Source organism: Myxine glutinosa, chromosome 12, assembly GCF_964187855.1.
Source record: "Myxine glutinosa chromosome 12, kmMyxGlut1.1, whole genome shotgun sequence".
Taxonomy (NCBI): domain Eukaryota; kingdom Metazoa; phylum Chordata; class Myxini; order Myxiniformes; family Myxinidae; genus Myxine; species Myxine glutinosa.
The window spans coordinates 56,569,063-56,591,028 of NC_136272.1; the positions used below are offsets into that span (position 1 = coordinate 56,569,063).

Below are 21,966 nucleotides of genomic sequence, written 5' to 3' on the forward strand. Positions count from 1 at the left end.
ACATTATTGATAAACTCCCATGGATGCTTGGTTATCAGTATCATACATGATTGATAAACTCCCATGGATGCTTGGTTATCAGTATCATACATGATTGATAAACTCCCATGGATGCTTGTTTATCAGTATCATACATGATTGATAAACTCCCATGGATGCTTGGTTATCAGTATCATACATGATTGATAAACTCCCATGGATGCTTGGTTATCAGTATCATACATGATTGATAAACTCCCATGGATGCTTGATTATCAGTATCATACATTATTGATAAACTCCCATGAATGCTTGGTTATCAGTATCATACATTATTGATAAATTCCCATGGATGCTTGGTTATCTGTATCATACATCATTGATAAACTCCCATGGATGCTTGATTAATCAGTATCATACATTATTGATAAACTCCCATGGATGCTTGATTATCAGTATCATACATGATTGATAAACTCCCATGGATGCTTGATTGTCAGTGTCATACATTATTGATAAATTCCCATGGATGCTTGGTTATCAGTATCATACATGATTGATAAACTCCCATGGATGCTTGGTTATCAGTATCATACATTATTGATAAACTCCCATGGATGCTTGATTGTCAGTGTCATACATTATTGATAAATTCCCATGGATGCTTGGTTATCAGTATCATACATGATTGATACACTCCCATGGATGTTTGGTTATCAGTATCATACATTATTGATAAATTCCCATGGATGCTTGATTATCAGTATCATACATGATTGATAAACTCCCATGGATGCTTGATTATCAGTATCATACATGATTGATAAACTCCCATGGATACTTGGTTATCAGTATCATACATGATTGATAAATTCCCATGGATGCTTGATTTATCAGTATCATACATGATTGATAAACTCCCATGGATGCTTGATTATCAGTATCATACATGATTGATAAACTCCCATGGATGCTTGATTGTCAGTGTCATACATTATTGATAAATTCCCATGGATGCTTGGTTATCAGTATCATACATGATTGATAAACTCCCATGGATGCTTGGTTATCAGTATCATACATTATTGATAAACTCCCATGGATGCTTGATTGTCAGGGTCATACATTATTGATAAATTCCCATGGATGCTTGGTTATCAGTATCATACATGATTGATAAACTCCCATGGATGCTTGGTTATCAGTATCATACATTATTGATAAACTCCCATGGATGCTTGATTATCAGTATCATACATGATTGATAAACTCCCATGGATGCTTGGTTGCCAGTATCATACATTATTGATAAATTCCCATGGATGCTTGATTATCAGTATCATACATGATTGATAAACAACAAAAGGATGCTTGGTTATCAGTATCATACATGATTGATAAATTCCCATGGATGCTTGATTTTCAGTATCATACTGGATTGATAAACTCCCATGGATGCTTGATTATCAGTATGATACATGATTGATAAACTCCCATGGATGCTTGGTTATCAGTATCATACATGATTGATAAACTCCCATGGATGCTTGGTTAGCAGTATCATACATGATTGATAAACTCCCATGGATGCTTGGTTATCAGTATCATACATGATTGATAAACTCCCATGGATGCTTGGTTATCAGTATCATACATTATTGATAAACTCCCATGGATGCTTGGTTATCTGTATCATACATGATTGATAAACTCCCATGGATGCTTGGTTATCAGTATCATACATTATTGATAAACTCCCATGAATGCTTGGTTGTCAGTATCATACATGATTGATAAACTCCCATGGATGCTTGATTATCAGTATCTTACATTATTGAAAAACTCCCATGGATGCTTGATTATCCGTATCATACATGATTGATAAACTCCCATGGATGCTAAGTTATCAGTATCATACATGATTGATAAACTCCCATTGATGCTTGGTTATCAGTATCACACATGATTGATAAACTCCCATGGATGCTTGATTAGTAACATCGTACATTAGTGATAAACTCCCATGGATGCTTGGTTATCAATATCATACATGATTGATAAACTCCCATGGATGCATAGATATCAGTATCATACATGATTGATAAACTCCCATTGATGCTTGGTTATCAGTATCATACATTATTGATAAACCCCCGTGGATGCTTGATTATCAGTATCATACATGATTGATAAACTCCCATGGATGCTTGGTTAGCAGTATCATACATGATTGATAAACTCCCATGGATGCTTGATTATCAGTATCATACATGATTGATAAACTCCCATGGATGCTTGGTTATCAATATCACACATGATTGATAAACTCCCATGGATGCTTGATTATCAGTATCATACATGATTGATAAACTCCCATGGATGCTTGGTTATCAGTATCATACATTATTGATGAAGTCCCATGGATGCTTGATTATCAGTATCATACATGATTGATAAACTCCCATGGATGCTTGGTTATCAGTATCATACATGATTGATAAACTCCCATGAATGCTTGATTATCAGTATCATACATGATTGATAAACTCCCATGAATGCTTGATTATCAGTATCATACATGATTGATAAACTCCCATGAATGCTTGATTATCAGTATCATACATGATTGATAAACTCCCATGGATGCTTGGTTATCAGTATCATACATGATTGATAAACTCCCATGGATGCTTGATTATCAGTATCATACATGATTGATAAACTCCCATGGATGCTTGGTTATCAGTATCATACATGATTGATAAACTCCCATGGATGCTTGATTATCAGTATCATACATGATTGATAAACTCCCATGAATGCTTGATTATCAGTATCATACATGATTGATAAATTCCAATGGATGCTCGGTTATCAACATCATACATTATTGATAAACTCCCATGGATGCTTGATTATCAGTATCATACATTATTGATAAACTCCCATGGATGCTTGATTATCAGTATCATACATGATTGATAAACTCCCATGGATGCTTGATTATCAGTATCATACATCATTGATAAACTCCCATGAATGCTTGGTTATCAGTATCACACATGATTGATAAACTCCCATGGATGCTTGATTATCAGTATCATACATGATTGATAAACTCCAATGGATGCTCGGTTATCAACATCATACATTATTGATAAACTCCCATGGATGCTTGGTTATCAGTATCATACATTATTGATAAACTCCCATGAATGCTTGGTTATCAGTATCATACATGATTGATAAACTCCAATGGATGCTCGGTTATCAACATCATACATTATTGATAAACTCCCATGGATGCTTGATTATCAGTATCATACATTATTGATAAACTCCCATGAATGCTTGGTTATCAGTATCATACATGATTGATAAACTCCAATGGATGCTCGGTTATCAACATCATACATTATTGATAAACTCCCATGGATGCTTGATTATCAGTATCATACATTATTGATAAACTCCCATGGATGCTTGATTATCCGTATCATACATGATTGATAAACTCCCATGGATGCTTGGTTATCAGTATCATACATTATTGATGAAGTCCCATGGATGCCTGATTATCAGTATCATACATGATTGATAAACTCCCATGGATGCTTGGTTATCAGTATCATACATGATTGATAAACTCCCATGGATGCTTGATTATCAGTATCATACATGATTGATAAACTCCAATGGATGCTTGATTATCAGTATCATACATGATTGATAAACTCCCATGAATGCTTAATTATCAGTATCATACATGATTGATAAACTCCCATGAATGCTTGATTATCAGTATCATACATGATTGATAAACTCCCATGGATGCTTGATTATCAGTATCATACATGATTGATAAACTCCCATGAATGCTTGATTATCAGTATCATACATGATTGATAAACTCCCATGAATGCTTGATTATCAGTATCATACATGATTGATAAACTCCCATGGATGCTTGGTTATCAGTATCATACATGATTGATAAACTCCCATGGATGCTTGATTATCAGTATCATACATGATTGATAAAGTCCCATGGATGCTTGGTTATCAGTATCATACATGATTGATAAACTCCCATGGATGCTTGATTATCAGTATCATACATGATTGATAAACTCCCATGAATGCTTGATTATCAGTATCATACATGATTGATAAACTCCAATGGATGCTCGGTTATCAACATCATACATTATTGATAAACTCCCATGGATGCTTGATTATCAGTATCATACATTATTGATAAACTCCCATGGATGCTTGATTATCAGTATCATACATGATTGATAAACTCCCATGGATGCTTGATTATCAGTATCATACATCATTGATAAACTCCCATGAATGCTTGGTTATCAGTATCACACATGATTGATAAACTCCCATGGATGCTTGATTATCAGTATCATACATGATTGATAAACTCCAATGGATGCTCGGTTATCAACATCATACATTATTGATAAACTCCCATGGATGCTTGGTTATCAGTATCATACATTATTGATAAACTCCCATGAATGCTTGGTTATCAGTATCATACATTATTGATAAACTCCCATGAATGCTTGGTTATCAGTATCATACATGATTGATAAACTCCCATGGATGCTTGATTATCAGTATCATACATTATTGATAAACTCCCATGGATGCTTGATTATCAGTATCATACATTATTGATAAACTCCCATGAATGCTTGGTTATCAGTATCATACATGATTGATAAACTCCCATGGATGCTTGATTATCAGTAACATACATTATTGATAAACTCCCATGGATGCTTGATTATCCGTATCATACATGATTGATAAACTCTCATGGATGCTAAGTTATCAGTATCATACATGATTGATAAACTCCCATTGATGCTTGGTTATCAGTATCATACATGATTGATAAACTCCCATGGATGCTTGATTAGTAACATCGTACATTAGTGATAAACTCCCACGGATGCTTGGTTATCAATATCATACATGATTGATAAACTCCCATGGATGCTTAGATATCAGTATCATACATGATTGATAAACTCCCATTGATGCTTGGTTATCAGTATCATACATTATTGAGAAACCCCCGTGGATGCTTGATTATCAGTATCATACATGATTGATAAACTCCCATGGATGCCTGGTTAGCAGTATCATACATGATTGATAAACTCCCATGGATGCTTGATTATCAGTATCATACATGATTGATAAACTCCCATGGATGCTTGGTTATCAATATCATACATGATTGATAAACTCCCATGGATGCTTGATTATCAGTATCATACATGATTGATAAACTCCCATGGATGCTTGGTTATCAGTATCATACATTATTGATGAAGTCCCATGGATGCTTGATTATCAGTATCATACATGATTGATAAACTCCCATGGATGCTTGGTTATCAGTATCATACATGATTGATAAACTCCCATGGATGCTTGATTATCAGTATCATACATGATTGATAAACTCCCATGAATGCTTGATTATCAGTATCATACATGATTGATAAACTCCCATGAATGCTTGATTATCAGTATCATACATGATTGATAAACTCCCATGAATGCTTGATCAGTATCATACATGATTGATAAACTCCCATGGATGCTTGGTTATCAGTGTCATACATGATTGATAAACTCCCATGGATACTTGATTATCAGTATCATACATGATTGATAAACTCCAATGGATGCTGGGTTATCAACATCATACATTATTGATAAACTCCCATGGATGCTTGGTTATCAGTATCATACATGATTGATAAACTCCCATGGATGCTTGATTATCAGTATCATACATGATTGATAAACTCCAATGGATGCCAGGTTATCAACATCATACATTATTGATAAACTCCCATGGATGCTTGGTTATCAGTATCATACATGATTGATAAACTCCCATGGATGCTTGGTTATCAGTATCATACATGATTGATAAACTCCCATGGATGCTTGGTTATCAGTATCATACATGATTGATAAACTCCCATGGATGCTTGGTTATCAGTATCATACATGATTGATAAACTCCCATGGATGCTTGGTTATCAGTATCATACATGATTGATAAACTCCCATGGATGCTTGATTATCAGTATCATACATTATTGATAAACTCCCATGAATGCTTGGTTATCAGTATCATACATTATTGATAAATTCCCATGGATGCTTGGTTATCTGTATCATACATCATTGATAAACTCCCATGGATGCTTGATTAATCAGTATCATACATTATTGATAAACTCCCATGGATGCTTGATTATCAGTATCATACATGATTGATAAACTCCCATGGATGCTTGATTGTCAGTGTCATACATTATTGATAAATTCCCATGGATGCTTGGTTATCAGTATCATACATTATTGATAAACTCCCATGGATGCTTGATTATCAGTATCATACATGATTGATAAACTCCCATGGATGCTTGATTGTCAGTGTCATACATTATTGATAAACTCCCATGGATGCTTGGTTATCAGTATCATACATGATTGATAAACTCCCATGGATGCTTGGTTATCAGTATCATACATTATTGATAAACTCCCATGGATGCTTGATTGTCAGTGTCATACATTATTGATAAATTCCCATGGATGCTTGGTTATCAGTATCATACATGATTGATACACTCCCATGGATGTTTGGTTATCAGTATCATACATTATTGATAAATTCCCATGGATGCTTGATTATCAGTATCATACATGATTGATAAACTCCCATGGATGCTTGATAATTATCAGTATCATACATGATTGATAAACTCCCATGGATACTTGGTTATCAGTATCATACATGATTGATAAATTCCCATGGATGCTTGATTATCAGTATCATACATGATTGATAAACTCCCATGGATGCTTGATTATCAGTATCATACATGATTGATAAACTCCCATGGATGCTTGATTGTCAGTGTCATACATTATTGATAAATTCCCATGGATGCTTGGTTATCAGTTTCATACATGATTGATAAACTCCCATGGATGCTTGGTTATCAGTATCATACATTATTGATAAACTCCCATGGATGCTTGATTGTCAGGGTCATACATTATTGATAAATTCCCATGGATGCTTGGTTATCAGTATCATACATGATTGATAAACTCCCATGGATGCTTGGTTATCAGTATCATACATTATTGATAAACTCCCATGGATGCTTGATTGTCAGGGTCATACATTATTGATAAATTCCCATGGATGCTTGGTTATCAGTATCATACATGATTGATAAACTCCCATGGATGCTTGGTTATCAGTATCATACATTATTGATAAACTCCCATGGATGCTTGATTATCAGTATCATACATGATTGATAAACTCCCATGGATGCTTGGTTGCCAGTATCATACATTATTGATAAATTCCCATGGATGCTTGATTATCAGTATCATACATGATTGATAAACAACAAAAGGATGCTTGGTTATCAGTATCATACATGATTGATAAATTCCCATGGATGCTTGATTTTCAGTATCATACTGGATTGATAAACTCCCATGGATGCTTGATTATCAGTATGATACATGATTGATAAACTCCCATGGATGCTTGGTTATCAGTATCATACATGATTGATAAACTCCCATGGATGCTTGGTTAGCAGTATCATACATGATTGATAAACTCCCATGGATGCTTGGTTATCAGTATCATACATGATTGATAAACTCCCATGGATGCTGGGTTATCAGTATCATACATTATTGATAAACTCCCATGGATGCTTGGTTATCTGTATCATACATGATTGATAAACTTCCATGGATGCTTGGTTATCAGTATCATACATTATTGATAAACTCCCATGAATGCTTGGTTATCAGTATCATACATGATTGATAAACTCCAATGGATGCTCGGTTATCAACATCATACATTATTGATAAACTCCCATGGATGCTTGATTATCAGTATCATACATTATTGATAAACTCCCATGAATGCTTGGTTATCAGTATCATACATGATTGATAAACTCCCATGGATGCTTGATTATCAGTATCATACATTATTGAAAAACTCCCATGGATGCTTGATTATCCGTATCATACATGATTGATAAACTCCCATGGATGCTAAGTTATCAGTATCATACATGATTGATAAACTCCCATTGATGCTTGGTTATCAGTATCACACATGATTGATAAACTCCCATGGATGCTTGATTAGTAACATCGTACATTAGTGATAAACTCCCATGGATGCTTGGTTATCAATATCATACATGATTGATAAACTCCCATGGATGCATAGATATCAGTATCATACATGATTGATAAACTCCCATTGATGCTTGGTTATCAGTATCATACATTATTGATAAACCCCCGTGGATGCTTGATTATCAGTATCATACATGATTGATAAACTCCCATGGATGCTTGGTTAGCAGTATCATACATGATTGATAAACTCCCATGGATGCTTGATTATCAGTATCATACATGATTGATAAACTCCCATGGATGCTTGGTTATCAATATCACACATGATTGATAAACTCCCATGGATGCTTGATTATCAGTATCATACATGATTGATAAACTCCCATGGATGCTTGGTTATCAGTATCATACATTATTGATGAAGTCCCATGGATGCTTGATTATCAGTATCATACATGATTGATAAACTCCCATGGATGCTTGGTTATCAGTATCATACATGATTGATAAACTCCCATGGATGCTTGATTATCAGTATCATACATGATTGATAAACTCCCATGAATGCTTGATTATCAGTATCATACATGATTGATAAACTCCCATGAATGCTTGATTATCAGTATCATACATGATTGATAAACTCCCATGGATGCTTGGTTATCAGTATCATACATGATTGATAAACTCCCATGGATGCTTGATTATCAGTATCATACATGATTGATAAACTCCCATGAATGCTTGATTATCAGTATCATACATGATTGATAAACTCCCATGAATGCTTGATTATCAGTATCATACATGATTGATAAACTCCCATGGATGCTTGGTTATCAGTATCATACATGATTGATAAACTCCCATGGATGCTTGATTATCAGTATCATACATGATTGATAAACTCCCATGGATGCTTGGTTATCAGTATCATACATGATTGATAAACTCCCATGGATGCTTGATTATCAGTATCATACATGATTGATAAACTCCCATGAATGCTTGATTATCAGTATCATACATGATTGATAAATTCCAATGGATGCTCGGTTATCAACATCATACATTATTGATAAACTCCCATGGATGCTTGATTATCAGTATCATACATTATTGATAAACTCCCATGGATGCTTGATTATCAGTATCATACATGATTGATAAACTCCCATGGATGCTTGATTATCAGTATCATACATCATTGATAAACTCCCATGAATGCTTGGTTATCAGTATCACACATGATTGATAAACTCCCATGGATGCTTGATTATCAGTATCATACATGATTGATAAACTCCAATGGATGCTCGGTTATCAACATCATACATTATTGATAAACTCCCATGGATGCTTGGTTATCAGTATCATACATTATTGATAAACTCCCATGAATGCTTGGTTATCAGTATCATACATGATTGATAAACTCCAATGGATGCTCGGTTATCAACATCATACATTATTGATAAACTCCCATGGATGCTTGATTATCAGTATCATACATTATTGATAAACTCCCATGAATGCTTGGTTATCAGTATCATACATGATTGATAAACTCCCATGGATGCTTGATTATCAGTATCATACATTATTGATAAACTCCCATGGATGCTTGATTATCCGTATCATACATGATTGATAAACTCCCATGGATGCTAAGTTATCAGTATCATACATGATTGATAAACTCCCATTGATGCTTGGTTATCAGTATCATACATGATTGATAAACTCCCATGGATGCTTGATTAGTAACATCGTACATTAGTGATAAACTCCCACGGATGCTTGGTTATCAATATCATACATGATTGATAAACTCCCATGGATGCTTAGATATCAGTATCATACATGATTGATAAACTCCCATTGATGCTTGGTTATCAGAATCATACATTATTGAGAAACCCCCGTGGATGCTTGATTATCAGTATCATACATGATTGATAAACTCCCATGGATGCTTGGTTAGCAGTATCATACATGATTGATAAACTCCCATGGATGCTTGATTATCAGTATCATACATTATTGATAAACTCCCATGGATGCTTGGTTATCTGTATCATACATGATTGATAAACTCCCATGGATGCTTGGTTATCAGTATCATACATTATTGATAAACTCCCATGAATGCTTGGTTGTCAGTATCATACATGATTGATAAACTCCCATGGATGCTTGATTATCAGTATCATACATTATTGAAAAACTCCCATGGATGCTTGATTATCCGTATCATACATGATTGATAAACTCCCATGGATGCTAAGTTATCAGTATCATACATGATTGATAAACTCCCATTGATGCTTGGTTATCAGTATCACACATGATTGATAAACTCCCATGGATGCTTGATTAGTAACATCGTACATTAGTGATAAACTCCCATGGATGCTTGGTTATCAATATCATACATGATTGATAAACTCCCATGGATGCATAGATATCAGTATCATACATGATTGATAAACTCCCATTGATGCTTGGTTATCAGTATCATACATTATTGATAAACTCCCATGAATGCTTGGTTATCAGTATCATACATGATTGATAAACTCCAATGGATGCTCGTTTATCAACATCATACATTATTGATAAACTCCCATGGATGCTTGATTATCAGTATCATACATTATTGATAAACTCCCATGAATGCTTGGTTATCAGTATCATACATGATTGATAAACTCCCATGGATGCTTGATTATCAGTATCATACATTATTGATAAACTCCCATGGATGCTTGATTATCCGTATCATACATGATTGATAAACTCTCATGGATGCTAAGTTATCAGTATCATACATGATTGATAAACTCCCATTGATGCTTGGTTATCAGTATCATACATGATTGATAAACTCCCATGGATGCTTGATTAGTAACATCGTACATTAGTGATAAACTCCCACGGATGCTTGGTTATCAATATCATACATGATTGATAAACTCCCATGGATGCTTAGATATCAGTATCATACATGATTGATAAACTCCCATTGATGCTTGGTTATCAGTATCATACATTATTGAGAAACCCCCGTGGATGCTTGATTATCAGTATCATACATGATTGATAAACTCCCATGGATGCCTGGTTAGCAGTATCATACATGATTGATAAACTCCCATGGATGCTTGATTATCAGTATCATACATGATTGATAAACTCCCATGGATGCTTGGTTATCAATATCATACATGATTGATAAACTCCCATGGATGCTTGATTATCAGTATCATACATGATTGATAAACTCCCATGGATGCTTGGTTATCAGTATCATACATTATTGATGAAGTCCCATGGATGCTTGATTATCAGTATCATACATGATTGATAAACTCCCATGGATGCTTGGTTATCAGTATCATACATGATTGATAAACTCCCATGGATGCTTGATTATCAGTATCATACATGATTGATAAACTCCCATGAATGCTTGATTATCAGTATCATACATGATTGATAAACTCCCATGAATGCTTGATTATCAGTATCATACATGATTGATAAACTCCCATGAATGCTTGATCAGTATCATACATGATTGATAAACTCCCATGGATGCTTGGTTATCAGTGTCATACATGATTGATAAACTCCCATGGATACTTGATTATCAGTATCATACATGATTGATAAACTCAAATGGATGCTGGGTTATCAACATCATACATTATTGATAAACTCCCATGGATGCTTGGTTATCAGTATCATACATGATTGATAAACTCCCATGGATGCTTGATTATCAGTATCATACATGATTGATAAACTCCAATGGATGCCAGGTTATCAACATCATACATTATTGATAAACTCCCATGGATGCTTGGTTATCAGTATCATACATGATTGATAAACTCCCATGGATGCTTGGTTATCAGTATCATACATGATTGATAAACTCCCATGGATGCTTGGTTATCAGTATCATACATGATTGATAAACTCCCATGGATGCTTGGTTATCAGTATCATACATGATTGATAAACTCCCATGGATGCTTGGTTATCAGTATCATACATGATTGATAAACTCCCATGGATGCTTGATTATCAGTATCATACATTATTGATAAACTCCCATGAATGCTTGGTTATCAGTATCATACATTATTGATAAATTCCCATGGATGCTTGGTTATCTGTATCATACATCATTGATAAACTCCCATGGATGCTTGATTAATCAGTATCATACATTATTGATAAACTCCCATGGATGCTTGATTATCAGTATCATACATGATTGATAAACTCCCATGGATGCTTGATTGTCAGTGTCATACATTATTGATAAATTCCCATGGATGCTTGGTTATCAGTATCATACATTATTGATAAACTCCCATGGATGCTTGATTATCAGTATCATACATGATTGATAAACTCCCATGGATGCTTGATTGTCAGTGTCATACATTATTGATAAACTCCCATGGATGCTTGGTTATCAGTATCATACATGATTGATAAACTCCCATGGATGCTTGGTTATCAGTATCATACATTATTGATAAACTCCCATGGATGCTTGATTGTCAGTGTCATACATTATTGATAAATTCCCATGGATGCTTGGTTATCAGTATCATACATGATTGATACACTCCCATGGATGTTTGGTTATCAGTATCATACATTATTGATAAATTCCCATGGATGCTTGATTATCAGTATCATACATGATTGATAAACTCCCATGGATGCTTGATTATCATTATCATACATGATTGATAAACTCCCATGGATACTTGGTTATCAGTATCATACATGATTGATAAATTCCCATGGATGCTTGATTATCAGTATCATACATGATTGATAAACTCCCATGGATGCTTGATTATCAGTATCATACATGATTGATAAACTCCCATGGATGCTTGATTGTCAGTGTCATACATTATTGATAAATTCCCATGGATGCTTGGTTATCAGTTTCATACATGATTGATAAACTCCCATGGATGCTTGGTTATCAGTATCATACATTATTGATAAACTCCCATGGATGCTTGATTGTCAGGGTCATACATTATTGATAAATTCCCATGGATGCTTGGTTATCAGTATCATACATGATTGATAAACTCCCATGGATGCTTGGTTATCAGTATCATACATTATTGATAAACTCCCATGGATGCTTGATTATCAGTATCATACATGATTGATAAACTCCCATGGATGCTTGGTTGCCAGTATCATACATTATTGATAAATTCCCATGGATGCTTGATTATCAGTATCATACATGATTGATAAACAACAAAAGGATGCTTGGTTATCAGTATCATACATGATTGATAAATTCCCATGGATGCTTGATTTTCAGTATCATACTGGATTGATAAACTCCCATGGATGCTTGATTATCAGTATGATACATGATTGATAAACTCCCATGGATGCTTGGTTATCAGTATCATACATGATTGATAAACTCCCATGGATGCTTGGTTAGCAGTATCATACATGATTGATAAACTCCCATGGATGCTTGGTTATCAGTATCATACATGATTGATAAACTCCCATGGATGCTTGGTTATCAGTATCATACATTATTGATAAACTCCCATGGATGCTTGGTTATCTGTATCATACATGATTGATAAACTTCCATGGATGCTTGGTTATCAGTATCATACATTATTGATAAACTCCCATGAATGCTTGGTTATCAGTATCATACATGATTGATAAACTCCAATGGATGCTCGGTTATCAACATCATACATTATTGATAAACTCCCATGGATGCTTGATTATCAGTATCATACATTATTGATAAACTCCCATGAATGCTTGGTTATCAGTATCATACATGATTGATAAACTCCCATGGATGCTTGATTATCAGTATCATACATTATTGAAAAACTCTCATGGATGCTTGATTATCCGTATCATACATGATTGATAAACTCCCATGGATGCTAAGTTATCAGTATCATACATGATTGATAAACTCCCATTGATGCTTGGTTATCAGTATCACACATGATTGATAAACTCCCATGGATGCTTGATTAGTAACATCGTACATTAGTGATAAACTCCCATGGATGCTTGGTTATCAATATCATACATGATTGATAAACTCCCATGGATGCATAGATATCAGTATCATACATGATTGATAAACTCCCATTGATGCTTGGTTATCAGTATCATACATTATTGATAAACCCCCGTGGATGCTTGATTATCAGTATCATACATGATTGATAAACTCCCATGGATGCTTGGTTAGCAGTATCATACATGATTGATAAACTCCCATGGATGCTTGATTATCAGTATCATACATGATTGATAAACTCCCATGGATGCTTGGTTATCAATATCACACATGATTGATAAACTCCCATGGATGCTTGATTATCAGTATCATACATGATTGATAAACTCCCATGGATGCTTGGTTATCAGTATCATACATTATTGATGAAGTCCCATGGATGCTTGATTATCAGTATCATACATGATTGATAAACTCCCATGGATGCTTGGTTATCAGTATCATACATGATTGATAAACTCCCATGGATGCTTGATTATCAGTATCATACATGATTGATAAACTCCCATGAATGCTTGATTATCAGTATCATACATGATTGATAAACTCCCATGAATGCTTGATTATCAGTATCATACATGATTGATAAACTCCCATGGATGCTTGGTTATCAGTATCATACATGATTGATAAACTCCCATGGATGCTTGATTATCAGTATCATACATGATTGATAAACTCCCATGAATGCTTGATTATCAGTATCATACATGATTGATAAACTCCCATGAATGCTTGATTATCAGTATCATACATGATTGATAAACTCCCATGGATGCTTGGTTATCAGTATCATACATGATTGATAAACTCCCATGGATGCTTGATTATCAGTATCATACATGATTGATAAACTCCCATGGATGCTTGGTTATCAGTATCATACATGATTGATAAACTCCCATGAATGCTTGATTATCAGTATCATACATGATTGATAAATTCCAATGGATGCTCGGTTATCAACATCATACATTATTGATAAACTCCCATGGATGCTTGATTATCAGTATCATACATTATTGATAAACTCCCATGGATGCTTGATTATCAGTATCATACATGATTGATAAACTCCCATGGATGCTTGATTATCAGTATCATACATCATTGATAAACTCCCATGAATGCTTGGTTATCAGTATCACACATGATTGATAAACTCCCATGGATGCTTGATTATCAGTATCATACATGATTGATAAACTCCAATGGATGCTCGGTTATCAACATCATACATTATTGATAAACTCCCATGGATGCTTGGTTATCAGTATCATACATTATTGATAAACTCCCATGAATGCTTGGTTATCAGTATCATACATGATTGATAAACTCCAATGGATGCTCGGTTATCAACATCATACATTATTGATAAACTCCCATGGATGCTTGATTATCAGTATCATACATTATTGATAAACTCCCATGAATGCTTGGTTATCAGTATCATACATGATTGATAAACTCCCATGGATGCTTGATTATCAGTATCATACATTATTGATAAACTCCCATGGATGCTTGATTATCCGTATCATACATGATTGATAAACTCCCATGGATGCTAAGTTATCAGTATCATACATGATTGATAAACTCCCATTGATGCTTGGTTATCAGTATCATACATGATTGATAAACTCCCATGGATGCTTGATTAGTAACATCGTACATTAGTGATAAACTCCCACGGATGCTTGGTTATCAATATCATACATGATTGATAAACTCCCATGGATGCTTAGATATCAGTATCATACATGATTGATAAACTCCCATTGATGCTTGGTTATCAGTATCATACATTATTGAGAAACCCCCGTGGATGCTTGATTATCAGTATCATACATGATTGATAAACTCCCATGGATGCTTGGTTAGCAGTATCATACATGATTGATAAACTCCCATGGATGCTTGATTATCAGTATCATACATGATTGATAAACTCCCATGGATGCTTGGTTATCAATATCATACATGATTGATAAACTCCCATGGATGCTTGATTATCAGTATCATACATGATTGATAAACTCCCATGGATGCTTGGTTATCAGTATCATACATTATTGATGAAGTCCCATGGATGCTTGATTATCAGTATCATACATGATTGATAAACTCCCATGGATGCTTGGTTATCAGTATCATACATGATTGATAAACTCCCATGGATGCTCGGTTATCAACATCATACATTATTGATAAACTCCCATGGATGCTTGATTATCAGTATCATACATTATTGATAAACTCCCATGAATGCTTGGTTATCAGTATCATACATGATTGATAAACTCCCATGGATGCTTGATTATCAGTATCATACATTATTGATAAACTCCCATGGATGCTTGATTATCCGTATCATACATGATTGATAAACTCCCATGGATGCTTGGTTAGCAGTATCATACATGATTGATAAACTCCCATGGATGCTTGGTTAGCAGTATCATACATGATTGATAAACTCCCATGGATGCTTGATTATCAGTATCATACATGATTGATAAACTCCCATGGATGCTTGGTTAGCAGTATCATACATGATTGATAAACTCCCATGGATGCTTGATTATCAGTATCATACATGATTGATAAACTCCCATGGATGCTTGGTTATCAATATCATACATGATTGATAAACTCCCATGGATGCTTGATTATCAGTATCATACATGATTGATAAACTCCCATGGATGCTTGGTTATCAGTATCATACATTATTGATGAAGTCCCATGGATGCTTGATTATCAGTATCATACATGATTGATAAACTCCCATGGATGCTTGGTTATCAGTATCATACATGATTGATAAACTCCCATGGATGCTTGATTATCAGTATCATACATGATTGATAAACTCCCATGAATGCTTGATTATCAGTATCATACATGATTGATAAACTCCCATGAATGCTTGATTATCAGTATCATACATGATTGATAAACTCCCATGAATGCTTGATCAGTATCATACATGATTGATAAACTCCCATGGATGCTTGGTTATCAGTGTCATACATGATTGATAAACTCCCATGGATACTTGATTATCAGTATCATACATGATTGATAAACTCCAATGGATGCTGGGTTATCAACATCATACATTATTGATAAACTCCCATGGATGCTTGGTTATCAGTATCATACATGATTGATAAACTCCCATGGATGCTTGATTATCAGTATCATACATGATTGATAAACTCCAATGGATGCCAGGTTATCAACATCATACATTATTGATAAACTCCCATGGATGCTTGGTTATCAGTATCATACATGATTGATAAACTCCCATGGATGCTTGGTTATCAGTATCATACATGATTGATAAACTCCCATGGATGCTTGGTTATCAGTATCATACATGATTGATAAACTCCCATGGATGCTTGGTTATCAGTATCATACATGATTGATAAACTCCCATGGATGCTTGGTTATCAGTATCATACATGATTGATAAACTCCCATGGATGCTTGATTATCAGTATCATACATTATTGATAAACTCCCATGAATGCTTGGTTATCAGTATCATACATTATTGATAAATTCCCATGGATGCTTGGTTATCTGTATCATACATCATTGATAAACTCCCATGGATGCTTGATTAATCAGTATCATACATTATTGATAAACTCCCATGGATGCTTGATTTATCAGTATCATACATGATTGATAAACTCCCATGGGTGCTTGATTGTCAGTGTCATACATTATTGATAAATTCCCATGGATGCTTGGTTATCAGTATCATACATTATTGATAAACTCCCATGGATGCTTGATTATCAGTATCATACATGATTGATAAACTCCCATGGATGCTTGATTGTCAGTGTCATACATTATTGATAAACTCCCATGGATGCTTGGTTATCAGTATCATACATGATTGATAAACTCCCATGGATGCTTGGTTATCAGTATCATACATTATTGATAAACTCCCATGGATGCTTGATTGTCAGTGTCATACATTATTGATAAATTCCCATGGATGCTTGGTTATCAGTATCATACATGATTGATACACTCCCATGGATGCTTGGTTATCAGTATCATACATTATTGATAAATTCCCATGGATGCTTGATTATCAGTATCATACATGATTGATAAACTCCCATGGATGCTTGATTATCAGTATCATACATGATTGATAAACTCCCATGGATGCTTGATTATCAGTATCATACATGATTGATAAACTCCCATGGATGCTTGATTGTCAGTGTCATACATTATTGATAAATTCCCATGGATGCTTGGTTATCAGTATCATACATGATTGATAAACTCCCATGGATGCTTGGTTATCAGTATCATACATTATTGATAAACTCCCATGGATGCTTGATTGTCAGGGTCATACATTATTGATAAATTCCCATGGATGCTTGGTTATCAGTATCATACATGATTGATAAACTCCCATGGATGCTTGGTTATCAGTATCATACATTATTGATAAACTCCCATGGATGCTTGATTAATCAGTATCATACATGATTGATAAACTCCCATGGATGCTTGGTTGCCAGTATCATACATTATTGATAAATTCCCATGGATGCTTGATTATCAGTATCATACATGATTGATAAACAACAAAAGGATGCTTGGTTATCAGTATCATACATGATTGATAAATTCCCATGGATGCTTGATTTTCAGTATCATACTGGATTGATAAACTCCCATGGATGCTTGATTATCAGTATGATACATGATTGATAAACTCCCATGGATGCTTGGTTATCAGTATCATACATGATTGATAAACTCCCATGGATGCTTGGTTAGCAGTATCATACATGATTGATAAACTCCCATGGATGCTTGGTTATCAGTATCATACATGATTGATAAACTCCCATGGATGCTTGGTTATCAGTATCATACATTATTGATAAACTCCCATGGATGCTTGGTTATCTGTATCATACATGATTGATAAACTCCCATGGATGCTTGATTATCAGTATCATACATGATTGATAAACTCCCATGGATACTTGATTATCAGTATCATACATGATTGATAAACTCCCATGGATGCTTGGTTATCAGTATCATACATTATTGATAAATTCCCATGGATGCTTGGTTATCTGTATCATACATGATTGATAAACTCCCATGGATGCTTGATTATCAGTATCATACATGATTGATAAACTCCCATGGATACTTGATTATCAGTATCATACATGATTGATAAACTCCCATGGATGCTTGATTATCAGTATCATACATGATTGATAAACTCCCATGGATGCTTGGTTATCAGTATCATACATGATTGATAAACTCCCATGGATGCTTGGTTGTCAGTATCATACATTTATTGATAAATTCCCATGGATGCTTGATTATCAGTATCATACATGATTGATAAACTCCCATGGATGCTTGGTTATCAGTATCATACATGATTGATAAACTCCCATGGATGCTTGGTTATCAGTATCATACATTATTGATAAATTCCCATGGATGCTTGGTTATCAGTGTCATACATGATTGATAAACTCCCATGGATGCTTGGTTATCAGTATCATACATGATTGATAAACTCCCATGGATGATTGATTATCAGTATCATACATTATTGATAAACTCCCATGGATGCTTGGTTATCAGTATCATACATTATTGATAAATTCCCATGGATGCTTGATTATCAGTATCATACATGATTGATAAACTCCCATGGATGCTTGGTTATCAGTATCATACATGATTGATAAACTCCCATGGATGCTTGGTTGTCAGTATCATACATTATTGATAAACTCCCATGGATGATTGATTGTCAGTATCATACATGATTGATAAACTCCCATGGATGCTTGGTTATCAGTATCATACATTATTGATAAACTCCCATGGATGATTGATTATATCAGTATCATACATTATTGATAAACTCCCATGGATGCTTGATTATCAGTCTCATACATGATTGATAAACTCCCATGGATACTTGATTATCAGTATCATACATTATTGATAAACTCCCATGGATGCTTGATTATCAGTATCATACATGATTGAAACTCCCATGGATGCTTGATTATCAGTATCATACATGATTGATAAACTCCCATGGATACTTGATTATCAGTATCATACATTATTGATAAACTCCCATGGATGCTTGATTATCAGTATCATACATGATTGAAACTCCCATGGATGCTTGATTATCAGTATCATACATGATTGATAAACTCACATGGATGCTTGATTATCAGTATCATACATTATTGATAAACGCCCATGGATGCTTGATTAGCAGTATCATACATGATTGATAAACTCCCATGGATGCTTGATTATCAGTATCATACATGATTGATAAACTCCCATGGATGCTTGGTTATCAACATCACACACTGTTGATAACTATTGATAAACTTCCATGTCCGTTGATCTTTTTCATATTTTTTGCAGTGTCCCTGGGTGCACAGTACATCGGCTGTGTGTGTCACGTGCCATTTGAATATCAAAATAAATTATCACAACTTGATAAACCGGGTGGAAAGACCTGCCTCGTCGAAACGAAGAAAACCCACGTGTTGGCCTCGAAGTATGTGAACCAATGCGACGAGCCGTGGGTACTTACCCGGTGCGGTCACCTGTGCCAGTTTGGACAGTCCCTGTGCCTTTTTAACACCACCACTTTGGAACTCTCAAACACAAACCCCACTGATGAAAGTGTGATGGTGTACAGGAAAAACACTTTGTACGTGCCCCTTCACAACAAATGTTTGACTATTTTGAAAACATCAGTATTCTTTGGCATTTGCGACGAAGGATCTCTTGTGCACTTTACACAAGGTAACCTTAGAAAGCATTTCTTTTATTTTTCACCATAACAAATGTGTCGTCATATTTGTTATTTGCTTGTATGCCTTTTGGACATTTTTCTATATCATGCGTACTCTAATAATGACTCGAGGACATATAGTTGAGGGAAGGTGATAGACCGGAGATGTAAGGGCTGAGCCATAGATTTTCCACACCTGCCATAAGACACACAGATCAATGTGTTTCCATTTAGATTCTGTTTTAATCTGATCTTGTAAACAAACATCAAAATACTATTTTTATTTACACTGTTGATCGATGATTTCACAACTGTTCTTTTTATCCAGTGCCACTACAGGTCATAGTTTTAAATTCCCTCTGCACTATTTTCATCCTGCGCCTGGTTCTGGCCTGTTGTAAGCAATGAATGGACAAGATGACTGCACAAGCTAAGGGTTTGAGTCCTGTATTGTTTTGTTAATCAATCTTGTTGTACCATGATGGCAATGCTGCACTCTTACACGGTATGTCATGGTTTTTATTGTAATGACAACATTGCAACATCACTGAAATTTAAGCGTTGATCCAGATCCAAAACACCCAGATGACCCGAAAGTCCTTGATGACCCAAAAGATCCAGATCACCCAAAAGTCCACAAGGACCCAAAAGTCATTGATGACCCAAAATACCCTGATGACCCAAAAGTCCCCAAAGAGCCAAAAATTCCTGAAGATCCAAAAGCCCCCAAAAGACCCAGATGACCAAAAAGTCCTGA

At 34.8% G+C, this 21,966-nt stretch overlaps 1 protein-coding gene across 1 annotated transcript in view; it reads left to right on the plus strand.

The window, feature by feature from the left end:
• The window catches only part of LOC144888458 (uncharacterized), a 72,830-nt gene extending 51,213 nt beyond the window's left edge, over positions 1-21,617 (plus strand). Inside the window, exons 11-12 of the mRNA XM_078766374.1 lie at positions 20,834-21,220; positions 21,538-21,617. Of these exons, the coding sequence (XP_078622500.1) occupies positions 20,834-21,220; positions 21,538-21,617 (467 nt within the window). The remainder of the gene's footprint in view (positions 1-20,833; positions 21,221-21,537) is intronic.
• Positions 21,618-21,966: the final 349 nt, after the last annotated feature.